The following is a 13,264-nucleotide window of genomic DNA, read 5'->3' as shown; positions in this document are numbered from 1 at the left end:
CCTTTAAACACTGAAAAAAAAGGAAGCTGTGTGTTGTTTTCCTCAAGCACATTTTCGATGAACTTGAAAGAAAAGTATCTTCAACTCTCTTACATGAGTAGAAAGCAGAAAACGGATGAGAAAAAAGGAAGAGCTAAAAACACCTCTCATTCTGCAATGTTAATACTCAGAAATCGATTTACATGAATGTGCACGAGGAATATGTCTCTGACTGTGTATATAAGAGGATGCTCAGACGTTATTCTGGACACAACAGCTCTGAGATCTTCAAGCTCTACAGAACTTCTACAGATTCTTTCTGTCATTGTGAAGAAATTTCTTGAAGAATGAGAAGCCTGATGTGTTTGCTGTTCCTGGTGATCTTCTGCTCTGTGCAGATGACTTCAAGCGGTGAGTGCTTTTTTTCATTTTGAATTAAGAAAAAATGTATTGTTTTTAGAATATTTATGGAAGTTTTAGTTGCATTTGATGCATTTTGTGATTTAAAAAGATTGTTACATCTTATAATCTTTTTGCATGAATACAGATATTTGATTTTCCACATATCTTCATATTTCAGCTAACCTGGCAATTGCAGTGGCAAACTCAAAGTGTTGTCAAGGGTTCAGTAAAGTGAAGATTCCTGTGAATAAAGTCGTGTCTTACTGTTGGACCAGCAGCATCTGTCCCATACGCGCTATTGTGTGAGTGTCATCTTAACTATTATTTTGTTTACAAACTAGAAAGTAAACATGATTTAGAAACTCTTCTGAAGTATTTGACTTAAATTATGTTTATGTTTTTTCCCTTCAGGTTTCAGACAATTGCAGGGAAAGAGTTCTGTATTGATCCAGAGACCCCCTGGGTGAAGAGTCATATTGAAACAGTGGACAAAAGAACAATGACTACAGAATCTAATGCTAAATCAACAACAAATGCTACACAAACATCTGCTACAGAATCTACTTCTGCTGCATTGAGAACTGCTACTACAGCAAAGACTCAGAGCTGTACAGTCTAAACGAAGCTACACTGTTTCTATTTGATCTCTGCATTTCATACTGTATGTACAACCATATTTCTGATGTGTATATTAATATATATTCTCCAAATAATGTTTGCAAATAAATCCATCTTTTTTAATAAAATGTAAATTAATGTAATCCTTCTATAGATTTAGTATTTATTCTTTATTTAGATTGTATTTAAACTTACTTTAGTTTTATTTATGAGGTGTGATACAAAACATTTAGTAAATAAATATGAAACCAAAAAAAAAAAACAATCTAATAAATAAGAGACACTTGTGCAAATCCTTGTAACACACAATTAATTATATAACTGTACATGCTTCAAAAAGACTTTTACACACAAATATGTTTTTATGGGTGTTTATTCAGAGTCACCTCTTCATTAATAAATCATTTTATTGCAATCTAATATGGATCAAATGCAAAGTGAAGAAAACTGGTTTGTTACTGTTATGCAATTCAGGTTTCATATTGAGCGCTTAAAATTCCTCCTCAAATGCGAGATTAGCTAAACTGATCTGAATCAAAATTTTACAGTGCTTTACAATAAAGAGACGCAAATGTGACACAATACAAAAAGAAGTGAACATTAAGTTATGAATGTGAGAAAAGGTTTTTTCTGTTTTTTTTTTTTTTTTACACATGATGCAGCACAATTTATTTCATTCACAATAACTCTGCTGACTTCTTTCTTGTAAAAGCGGTCTCTATAGACTTTATATGGTTCATTATCTTATTATCTCATATCTTCTTCATCATGTTCATCTCTGCAACCAAGTCCTAACAGACCATAGAAATGAAAGGGGAGATTATCTATACATTTATACAGTATTTAATGGGAAAAGGCTTTACTCATTCTTCAATTTCTATAGGGAAGTTCATTGTAGCCTACTTTTATTACTCTAGAGTCTAGAATATATATTTTATAATAATTATTTATTTTTGTTTAAGTGATCTTTCTCTTCATACCAGCTGTATCAAATAAAATGTTGTGTTTGTCTATACAAATATGAGGTTACATTGTAGTGTTGTTTTTTTTTTTAGTTATTTTCTAAAGGTGTCTTCTGATGGTGATATTTGCTTCCTTAAACAACTTTAACATGAACACAGTTAAATTTGTGTAAATGTTGAATTTCAGGAGAAACAGCATTTAATCTGTCTTGGTCATGATGTGTACACATAATATAATACTTCCATCCATTTTCTTGAAATACACACCATATAAAACATTTAAATGAGTCCTTTATTACTAATGAAAAAATGAATACAGCAAGCTCATGAACATATGCAGTCTATATTTGAAATTCAAATTTATTACTGAACACAACAAGATCCAAGTTTTGGTTGCTTTTCTGAAGCATATTCTCATTTTTTAAATCTGAAAAGTTGCCACATTTTCACATGAACGGCAAAACAAATAGGATGAGGGGGGGAAAAAATCTTAAAGTGTACTGGACATTTTTACTGAAGTATTTTTATGTGTTTGGGTTAAGATATCCCATAAAATATAAGTGATAAAATTAAAACTTGTATCCTCTAATATATAGATTTTGATTCTTTTATTATTATTATTATTAAGAAGTCAATATTAAAGGTAGATTAATCAATCGTTTGTCAAATTAAATAAAAAAAATGCACATCTATGCTGCGTCAGGACAGATAACTCAAGATTCAACTGCAAGTTAATAATTCCTTTATTTAGAACAGAAGAGAATGTACAACGTGATTGGTCAGGAAAGTCTTGGTAGAGTTGGTCCTTGGCAGCACAGGGACTACAATGGGCAGATCTCCGAACACAATCCGACGAGGAAAACACTGACAGATAAACATCCACTCTGAACAGAGGCAGAAACTCCGAAATGAGCGACTGGAACCCACGAGATGAAACGTAGAGAATTGCAAAGGAACACAGCGTGAGCCAACAGAACAATCCAACAATGAACAAACAAACACAGAGACATAAAATAGCAGTGCTGACGAGCCGCAGCTGCAGCTGATCACTAATCAGCGCTCGTGAGTTGCCCAGCAACACACGTGACAGCAAAGACACACACAAAAAACAACAGAACAGGAATCCACAGACCTGTGAACCGTGACATGCTGAGCTAGAGGGGCTGAAATACTCACACTTGGCTTCTTGAAAATTTGTGTGTACCACCGGAACTAGTGCACAAGACTTTCCCAAGTCTGAAAAATGCCAAAATCACCCCTTAAATCAAAACTATCTCTACTACTTCATAGCGGTCCACAGGCACACAGATACATCTAGATCTGTACTGTAAAAACCAGACTGGTTTGATTTCAGTTAGTCTAAAATGTTTATGTGCCATTAGGGTTAGAAGACAAATTCTCATTTTAGTCAGATTCAGAAAACCCTTAAGTAGATCCCAATATTTTTGTCACTAACTGCAAATGAAAAGTGACCTTTTTCATCTTATTACATTTGCACATTTTATTTCTGTGAATCAGTTAAACTGGTGGCTGAATTATTCTCACTTATCTGCTAGACCAACAAGTGTCCCTAGAAACAAGAAGTGGTTTTGTTTTCTTAGAGCAAGGGGTTTTTGGTCCAACATTCAATTCAATTCAATTCAATTCAAGTTTATTTGTATAACGCTTTTTACAATACGAATCGTTACAAAGCAACTTTACAGAAAATTATGTTTCTACAATATTTAGTAGTAGCTTATGGTGGTGACTGTCAGTTTGTGCACGTTTGACAGGATTTTTAGAAAAAATGTATACAAGACATAGTCAGCTAGACGATGAACATTATTTATATTATTAATTAATAATTGTTATATGATGCAGTCACACTTGTAGCAATATTTGTTAGTTCTGTTTGTTGATTCAGGGTTAGCGTCATCTGAGGTCCTCTGAGGGTCAGCATCATCTCTTCTCAGGTGTTCTGGATCCAGACTGGAGCTTGTGTAAATCCTAGTTACGGCAAAACATAGAAACAAAATAGAGACATCATTAGCATAGCTGCTGATCCAACAAACTAAAATTAGTTTAACCCAAGCTAATGAATAAAAATGCACATTTGATCAGATGCAACTACAATCACAATTTAAGAGGTACATTATTCAAATGCTTGGTGAAAGAGATGCGTTTTTAATCTAGATTTAAACAGAGAGAGTGTGTCTGAACCCTGAACATTATCAGGAAGGCTATTCCAGAGTTTGGGAGCCAAATGTGAAAAAGCTCTACCTCCTTTAGTGGACTTTGCTATCCTAGGAACTACCAAAAGTACAGCGTTTTGTGACCTTAGGATGTGTGATGGATTGTTGCGTGGTAGAAGGCTAGTTAGGTACGCAGGAGCTAAACCATTTAGGTTTATAGGTAAGTAATGATCATTTGTAACTGATACGGAACTTAATAGGTAGCCAGTGCAGAGACTGTAAAATTGGAGTAATATGATCATATTTAGGACAACCACCTAGAAGTGCATTACAATAGTCCAGTCTAGAGGTCATGAATGCATGAACTAGCTTTTCTCCATCAGAAACAGATAACATGTTTCGTAACTTGGAAATGTTTCTAAGATGGAAGAATGCAGTTTTTGTAACATTGGAAATATGATTTGCATTGTAGTGTTTTTCATGGGTCCCTGCTCGCCACATACTGGACAAGAGTCTTATTAAGGACTTCATTCGGCTCCACCCGACCCCAGCTGTTTGGAACGTCAGGAGCCGTTCCTAAAAGAGGGGGTTCTGTAATGTTCTTCCTGAGTTTCCCTGGTTTCACCACTGGATGGCGTACTTTCAACCCCAGATCACCTCTTTATTAGAGACTTGTAGCACACCTGTATTGATTCTTTGCTAATTGCACACCCTATTTAAATGCCTCACTGACTATTGTTCTTGTTCAGTCCTAAAGTCTTTTTGAGTATGATGCTGCCGAGGATTTTTGGTTAGAGAATTTAGCTGTCTTCTGTTGAGTGTTGCTTTGGATTTCTCTCTTGTCTGACACTTAAGGACAGAGTTTTTTTTTTTTTTTTTTGAGTAAAGAACTTTAGGAGTCAGACTCTGAGCCTCTTGGTTATTTCATCTGCATCTGGGTTAGACTAAAGTAGATGATAATAAAACCATGCTAAAGATTCTTGCTTTTTGTCACAAACTGCCAGATTCAGTTTTGCACCCTCTCAGAAAGACACACTGGATCACTCATAATCACACAAAGGTGCTCAGACAACCTTTTCAAGCTTATAATTTGTTTGTTTTATTTTATTGATATCCAAATCATAGCACTTTTTTTTATTGTGTATTTGGGAAGCTGTAGAAGGTTGTTGAAGGTATTTGTGTGGTAATATTAGTGTAATATCTCAAAGTACAATAGCCACATATTTTCTATTCCGAGTATATTTTTATACAATAATAAAATGGTGAATTTTGTAAATCATCAGATTTAGCGCTGAACATGACAGGCCTGAAAAAAAGGAAGCTGTGTGTTGTTTTCCTCAAGCATATTTTCAGTAAACTGAAAGAAAAGTACCTTCAACTCTCTTGCATGAGTAGAAAGCTAAAAACACCTCTCATTCTGATATGTTGATACTTAGAAGTGGATTTACATGAATGTGTTTAGTAGGAATATGTCTCTGACTGCATATAAGAGGATGCTCAGACGCTATTCTGGACACAACAGCTCTGAGATCTTCAAGCTCTACAGAACTTCTACAGACTCTTTCTGTCATTGTGTAGAAACTTCTTGAAGAATGAGAAGCCTGATGTGTTTGCTGTTCCTGGTGATCTTCAGCTCTCTGCAGATGACTTCAAGCGGTGAGGGCTCTTTTCAATTTTGAATTTAGAACAAAAGTGTTCTTTTCAGAATATTTATGACAGGTTTAGTTTCATTTGTTGCATTTGGTGATTTCAAAATATAGATATAACAGTTTTACATTTTCTTAAAAATGTTTTTCTTTGCATTTTTGCCTGAAAATGGGTTTGTGATATTTTGGATATCTCCTTATTTCAGCTGTCTTATCAATTGGAGCAGCACAATCTATTTGCTGTGGAGAGTTCAGTAATATAAAGGTTCCTGTGAATAAGGTGGTGTCTTACTATTGGACCAGCAGCAGCTGTCGCAGACACGCTATTGTGTGAGTATCATCTATTGTTTCATTTTCAAAGTGAACCTCCATGAAATAATCTTCTGAAGTGTTAGACTTAATTCATGTTCTTTTTTTTCTCAGGTTTAAGACAATTGCAAAGAGAGAGTTCTGTATAAATCCAGAGACTTCCTGGGTGCGCAGCCATGTTGATATAGTGGACAAAAGAACTGCTACACCACCCTAATAATCTTAATCACACATTTTTGTACAAGTATTCAGTATATTGTCAAATTTATATTGTAATAATATTATTTTGAGTGGTGACTTTAATTGTTTCTTAATCCTACCTTGGATAAATCACCCTCAGTTACCATTGTGCAGTTTCTAGTTTGATTTGTGATTCATGTCATGAACAGAGTCTTCTTATTTCTGTAAAATAAAGCCTTTTGATTTTATGTATGACCAGTTTGTGGAATATTTAAAGGAAAAAACTGATTATTATTTCCTTTGTAATGAGTTAGTAGAAACTGATCCCAGAGGGTTATGGGATAGCTACGAAGCTTATATTGGAGGTATGATAATTTCTTAAAAAGAATAAGGATGGAATAGATAAACAACTTCAATTAGAAAAGCATGTTATCCAGTTTACAAGGGCAGTATTATATCTCAAAATCAGAAGATGTACTAACTCAAATAAAGCACATTAGGACTTTATTAAATGATTTGAGAGACCACAGAAACTATCACTATATCTATCAAATATAAAACCTTTGATAGTACAGGTTAAGAAATATTTGACACGCGGTCTACTCTTCCTGTTTCTTTCTTAGGAACGATAAATGTAATTAAAATGATTATCCTTCACACAATCATATATATTCTTTCTTCAATTTCTTTAAATTATCTGAAATTAATAAATGTATAAATGTATGTATAATAAAAGTAATATCAAAATTTATATGGGCAGGCAGGAAATCTAAGATTAAATTGGATGTTTTACAACTGGTAAAGGTGGATGGGCAATGTCAAACTTTAAATTGTAAGCTTGGGCAATACAAGCACAAATAATTATGAGCTGGATTTATAAACCTCTTGATGGTCAAATAGAAATGGACTTATGTGGCACTTCTGAATTAGTAAATCTCTTAGATGATAAGATCTCAGTTTCTTCTGAATTTAATATTTGTTTCTCTTATATTTGCAACTTTGCAAGCTTTGTCTGTTATTAAAAGATACCTTCATTATAAATAACCCTTATATGTTCTTTCCTCACTGGTAAACACATCTGGTTTGTGTCCTAAAATGTGAGCATATATTTTTCTCATGGAAGCAAGCTGGTGTACATTACATATGTATCACTTTCATATTGTGCAAAAAGACTTAGGTCAATAAACTTTCGTTACTCACCACCAGAGGTCACCAGCTGTCCACATGGACTCTCACACTGCTCTGACTGTTACACATCACCCCGGACTACATTTCCCATGCTCCATTACACCAATCACAAGTTCACCTGAAACCAGTCTCACACAGATGCTACCAATAACACACTTTATCTTACACCGCCATTAATGGTTGTGTAATGTTGAGTATTGCTTGGATGATTATCCAAGATGGTGATGGTTGTTTACACCGCACAGAGAGGAGCCTTCAAATGGATGACAGGGGAGGTCTACAGACTCCTGAAGGCTCGGAACGCTGCCTTCAGATCTGGAGATGAGGTGGACCTGAGAACAGCTAGGGCCAACCTGTCCTGTGGCATCAGAGAGGCTAAGAGACAGTCCTCCAGGAGGATAGCCCATCAATTCAGCGAAAGCAGAGACACTCGGAGCCTGTGGCAACCTGTTACAGACTACAACCCCCCCACCGCAGACCTGTGACAGCAACATCTCTCTGCTGAACGAGCTGAACACCTTCTTCGCTTGCTTTGAGAAACAAAACAGCACCACTGCACAGAAGACTCAACCTCCTCCCGGTGACCAGCAGGATCAATGCATGCAAATCTCCGGGTCCTGACAACATTCCTGGGCATGTACTGAGAGGCTGTGCAGCACAACTCACTGATGTCTTCACAGACATTTTCAACATCTCACTTAGTCAAGCTGTTGTTCACACATGTTTCAAAGCTACCACCATTATTCCAGTCCCGAAGAAGCCATCTCCAACGATATTTGCATATAGGTCCAACCGTTCGACCGATGATGCCATCGCCACTGCCGTCCACTCAGCACTCACACATATAGACAAAAAGGACTCATCCATTAGAATGGTGTTCATAGACTTCAGTTCAGCATTCAACACAATCATACCTCAACAGCTCATTTACAAACTGGTCCAGCTGGGGCTCAACACTTCACTGTGCCACTGGCTGTTGGACTTTCTGATTGGAAGACATCAGGCCGTACGGGTCGGCAGCAACACATCCAGCACCATCACACTGAACACTGGGGCCCCCCAAGGGTGTGTGCTGAGCCCCATCCTCTTCACTCTGCTGACCCATGACTGCACACTGTCACACAACTCCAACCTCTTCATTAAGTTTGCAGATGACACGACTGTGGTGGGTCTCATTAGCAATAAGGATGAGACAAACTACAGGAGCGAGGTGATGGTGCAGTGACAACAATCTCTCTCTGAACGTGGAGAAGATGAAGGAGATGACTTCAGGAGAGTTCACACTCTGCATGCTCCTCTGAACATCAACGTTGCGACTGTGGAGAGAGTGAGCAGCACCTAGTTCCTGTGTGTGCACATCACAGAGGACCTCTCCTGGACTGACAACACCGCAGCACTGGCCAAGAAATTACAGCAGTGTCTCTACTTCCCCCACAAACTGAGGAGAGCCAGAGCCCCGCCCCCTATCATGTACACCTTCTACAGAGGCACCATTGAGAGCATCCTGACGAGCTGCATCACGGTGTGGTATGGTGCCTGTAACGTGTCTTGCCAGAAGACTCTGCAACACATAGTGAGAGCAGCTGAGAAGATCATTGTTGTCTCTATCCCCTCCCTCCAGGACATTTATGGAACCCAACTCACCCATAAAGCCCTCTGCATTGGAGGAGATACCACTCACCCATCACACAGCTTCTTCAGTTTGCTGCCATCAGTTTCCATGACCTCATTCAGCATGGAACTGACCTCATTCTACCACCTCATCAGTCAGTTTAAATAAAATAACTGCTCTTGAGCCCTTTGTCACTTTCAGACTGAATAAGCTTTTTTGCACTAAAAATCTTTTATTTGCACTGTTTGTTAATTTCACTGGTTTGCACTCTATCTGCCACATGCCTTGCGCTGCTTTATTAAACTTTATTTTTATTATATGTCCTTTCTACATGCCCTTATTGTATAGTTGTATCTATATTTTGTATTTGATCTAGATTGTTAGGCTCTACTGTTAGTGTTACCTGTATGTACCGAGGATCTGAGAGTAACGCAATTTCGATTTTCTGTATGTAAGTACCAGAGGTGTCAAGTAATGAAGTACAAATACTTCGTGACTGTACTTAAGTAGAAATTTGGGGTATCTATACTTTACTTGAGTAATTATTTTTCAGCCGACTTTTTACTTCTACTCCTTACATTTTCACGCAAGTATCTGTACTTTCTACTCCTTACTTTAAAAAAAATAGCTTCGTTACTGCTATTTCATTTCGACTTGTTTTCATTCCGCCTTGTCATCATTCAAAAAAAAAAAAAACCTAACCAGATAAATCGCGCCATCCGGATGGAGTGAATTTGATTGTGGTTGGATGAGAAGTATAAACATATACCATTCCGACACCCTATTGGTTTGCACGCGATCCATCGCACCTGCACATGACACAAATCACATCACACTCTAGCAAGGACAAAGCCAGTGTTGGGTTCGTTTATCAAAAAATATATTTCTTAAAAGTAGGGTTGGGTATGGAACCGGTATCCGATCGCCTCAGAGTCAGTCCGCTTAAATTTCATATGAAACCGGCATCAGACCGGTCTCCTCCTCGTCTTTCAGCGCGCTCTTCAATCCGCAGACCGCGGCGGAGCAGCGCGAGCTCAAACAGACAGAGGACACAAGGTGTGTGTTTATCGATAGATCGTTAGAATCCGTATCTTTGCAGACAGTTCTTTGTCATAAATACAGTTTACAAAAGGTCACGAAGAAGCAGTCGCTTTCTCATCTACTGTAAAGTTTTCGCTTGTCACTGCTCATCACACCACATCCGTTTCCTCCAGAGAAAATCTAGCCCTAAACACATATGAACGAACACATACTTTAATTACACTTATTTAAATATACTTAATTTAATCATACGTACTTTATACATATAGCATACTGTGCAAAAGTCTTAGGCACGTTAGTATTTTCACTTAAAAGAATAGTGTTCGGCAATTTAAATATTTTGCTGTAGTGTGTCAGTAGAAAATATCAGTTTACCTTTCCAAACATTAATTTTGCCGTTGTCAAACTGCTTGTGCATTCAAAATCGCAAACAAATGGCAAACTGATATTTCCCACGGACACACTACAGCAAACGATATAAATAACTGGCTTAAAACCCTTTTTTGGGGTGAAAATACTAATTTTTTTCTTTTCCATAAGACTTTTGCACAGTACTGTATTTTAAAAATGACATTGCTGCTACTTTATAAAGAATGAGCATACAGTAATTCACAGAACTGATTAAAGACGGTGACAGACAGCACTCATAATAACTAAATATCAGAGTGATTGACAGATACAGTAGAAACATTATGTGTGGTTTTGTATTAAATAATGACCCAGATTGTGAAATACATTTATTAGCCTTAGATTAAGGGAAGCACAACTTGGGAAATGAGAGCATCCAAGGTGATAGCTATGGATTTATTTTAAATATTTGTAATGTTCTTTAAAGTTACCCATAGTTTTTTTTTTTTTAGGTTCTTTTTTTTTTTAAGTATCGGTTTCAGCACCGTTTAGGCACCGGTACCGTTTTAAAAGTATCGAAAGGGCACTGGACCCTACTTAAAAGTTATTATTTCTCACTGGCTCATTTACCAAATGGGTGCTTTCTCTTCCTCCTCCACAAATTAAGCTACTGTAGGTAGTTCGGTAGCGAGACGTTTGAATAAATTATCATATTTTGCGATTGATCATGCGATTGACAATGTTGTGATTACTAGGCTTTACCAACTTTGTAACTCGTTACCCCCCCGAACACTGGACATAGCAGACGTATGTAGCATATACAGGAAGCTATCAATCAAGAAGGTATCAGGATTATGAGTTATTTTTCATTTTTAGTTTTTGATTAATCACTTGGATTAATCATTAATTTTGACAGCACTATAATGTAATTGTTACTAAGCCTGCTCTAATGTTCTTGTCCATTGCCATCGCAGATTCCTGCAGCTAAGCTTGGATGTACATTTACATTCCTTTAAAGGTTATTGATGACATGCCTCTGAAGTTTGACTTTTTGCACCATAACAATACTTATAGGCAACTAGTCATCATATCTCTAGCTCTTTAATGTATTTGCATTGTACTAAAATGCGTTCATTTTCAATGGACATTTATGCGGCTGAAACAGGTAGCCTAGTGCATCCCGAATTTTTAAACATGAACATTTTAATATAACATTATAGTCATTATGGCCTTAAGAAAAATGTTTTTTTTTTTTTTTGAGGAGGTGGTGTAGTGCACAATAGGCCCCTGTGGCACGGCCCAAGCTTTTGTTCTTAATGGCATTTTTTCCCTTACATTAATTTTACTTTTATACTTTAAGTAGTTTTTTAAACCAGTACTTTTACACTTTTACTTGAGTCAAAAGCTTGAGTTGATACTTCAACTTCTACAAAAGTCTTTTTAAACCCTAGTATCTGTACTTGTACTTGAGTAATGAATGTGAATACTTTTGACACCACTGGTAAGTACTGTACATGTGGAAGGATTGACAATAAAGCAGACTTGACTTGACTTTAGTGTTTAACGCTCATCTTGTGACAGCTAATTTACTGAGCCATTCTAGATTCCTGAATCTAGTTTAGCCTTGTTCTTAGTCTTTTTACTTGTGTCTTGATACTTGCCTGTTATCAATTTTTTTCTGATCTCTGCCTACCCTGAAGTTTATAGCCTGTTTTGGAATGAGCTTTTGCCTTGCTGTTTTGGACTGTGTTTGCACCTTACCTGGACTATTGCTCATGTTGTCAGATTACCCCTCCTACTGTTAGCCACCGATCTACCAAGTCCGTTTTGGATTACTCTTCTCTTACCCTCAATATGCCTCTGTGCCATTGTCTGACCCTTGCCTGTTTTGATCTAGTTTAAGAAAAAAAGCTTTGCGAATGGATCCTCACGTCTCTGTCACTTCGTAACATTATCTTAGTGTTATGGTGGACTCTACATCAGAAATAATGATTTTTTTGGAGGGAGTTTTTTTCTTTGTTCAGACACTAAAAATTTTTTATCTAAATTTTACTCCGTGTTTTGAGCATAGGCACAACAAACTTATTGATCTCCAAAAATATTGGAGGTAAAACATTAGTTATGATGTTTCATGGGAAAACATTCTTAAACTCTCTGTTACTATTTCTGTTTGCAGTAAACTTGCAGTTTTATATAGTACATCAAGATTATGTGTCACCATATTAAATATAGCAAATTTAACAAACAGAAGTCACCTAACTGTATGAGTGTACAAATTCCATTGGTACTTTGTTCCATTGTCTGTGGGAATGTAAGAAGTTGCACATTTTTTGGATTTTAATTTGTGAGGCCCATTCAAACGTTTGTAAAATTACAGTTAAAGCTTCCCTTATTATGTGTTTTCTCTGCATTTTGTCGCCTCTTTAATAGGAAAATAAAGACATTTTTCATCCTTTGTTGATGCTGGCAAGGAAAGGCATTATGAATAAATTGGTTAGAGATAGCCCTCCCTTATACAGGTGCTTCTCAATAAATTAGAATGTCGAGGAAAAGTTAATTTCAGTAATTCAACTCAAATTGTGACACTCATGTGTTAAATAAATTAATTGCACACAGACTGAAGGAGTTTAAGTTTTTGGTTCTTTTAATTGTGATGATTTTGGCTCACATTTAACAAAAACCCACAAATTCCCTTTCTCAACAAATTAAAATACTTCATAAAACCAATAAAAAAAAACATTTTATGAATTGATGGCCTTCTGTAAAGTGTTAATTTACTCTACATGTACTCAATACTTGGTAGGGGAT

The 13,264-nt window shown here is 36.5% G+C and overlaps 1 protein-coding gene across 2 annotated transcripts; it reads left to right on the top strand.

The window, feature by feature from the left end:
- Positions 1-206: 206 nt before the first annotated feature.
- LOC113043867 (C-C motif chemokine 13-like) lies at positions 207-6,495 on the top strand. Of its 2 annotated transcripts, none has more exons than XM_026203448.1 (3): positions 207-390; positions 5,985-6,108; positions 6,202-6,495. In XM_026203448.1, exons 1-3 carry the CDS (start codon positions 327-329, stop codon positions 6,302-6,304), a joined length of 291 nt encoding a protein of 96 aa, XP_026059233.1. In that variant the 5' UTR covers positions 207-326; the 3' UTR covers positions 6,305-6,495. The 2 variants fall into 2 exon arrangements, with proteins under 2 accessions (XP_026059233.1, XP_026059232.1); XM_026203447.1 differs by lacking the exon at positions 207-390 and adding an exon at positions 5,665-5,788.
- Positions 6,496-13,264: the final 6,769 nt, after the last annotated feature.

Source organism: Carassius auratus, chromosome 25 (genome assembly GCF_003368295.1).
Source record: "Carassius auratus strain Wakin chromosome 25, ASM336829v1, whole genome shotgun sequence".
Classification (NCBI taxonomy): domain Eukaryota; kingdom Metazoa; phylum Chordata; class Actinopteri; order Cypriniformes; family Cyprinidae; genus Carassius; species Carassius auratus.
The sequence above is the reverse complement of the archived record's forward strand: the minus strand, read 5'-3'. Positions and strand labels throughout refer to the sequence as shown.

Excerpts from the sequence above, each read along its gene's own strand:
- LOC113043867 (XM_026203448.1), top strand. The coding sequence starts at position 327 with ATGAGAAGCCTGATGTGTTTGCTGTTCCTGGTGATCTTCTGCTCTGTG. Across the intron at positions 391-5,984 it reads TGTGCAGATGACTTCAAGCG|CTGTCTTATCAATTGGAGCA; the intron begins GTGAGTGCTTTT and ends TCCTTATTTCAG. Across the intron at positions 6,109-6,201 it reads TGTCGCAGACACGCTATTGT|GTTTAAGACAATTGCAAAGA; the intron begins GTGAGTATCATC and ends TTTTTTTCTCAG.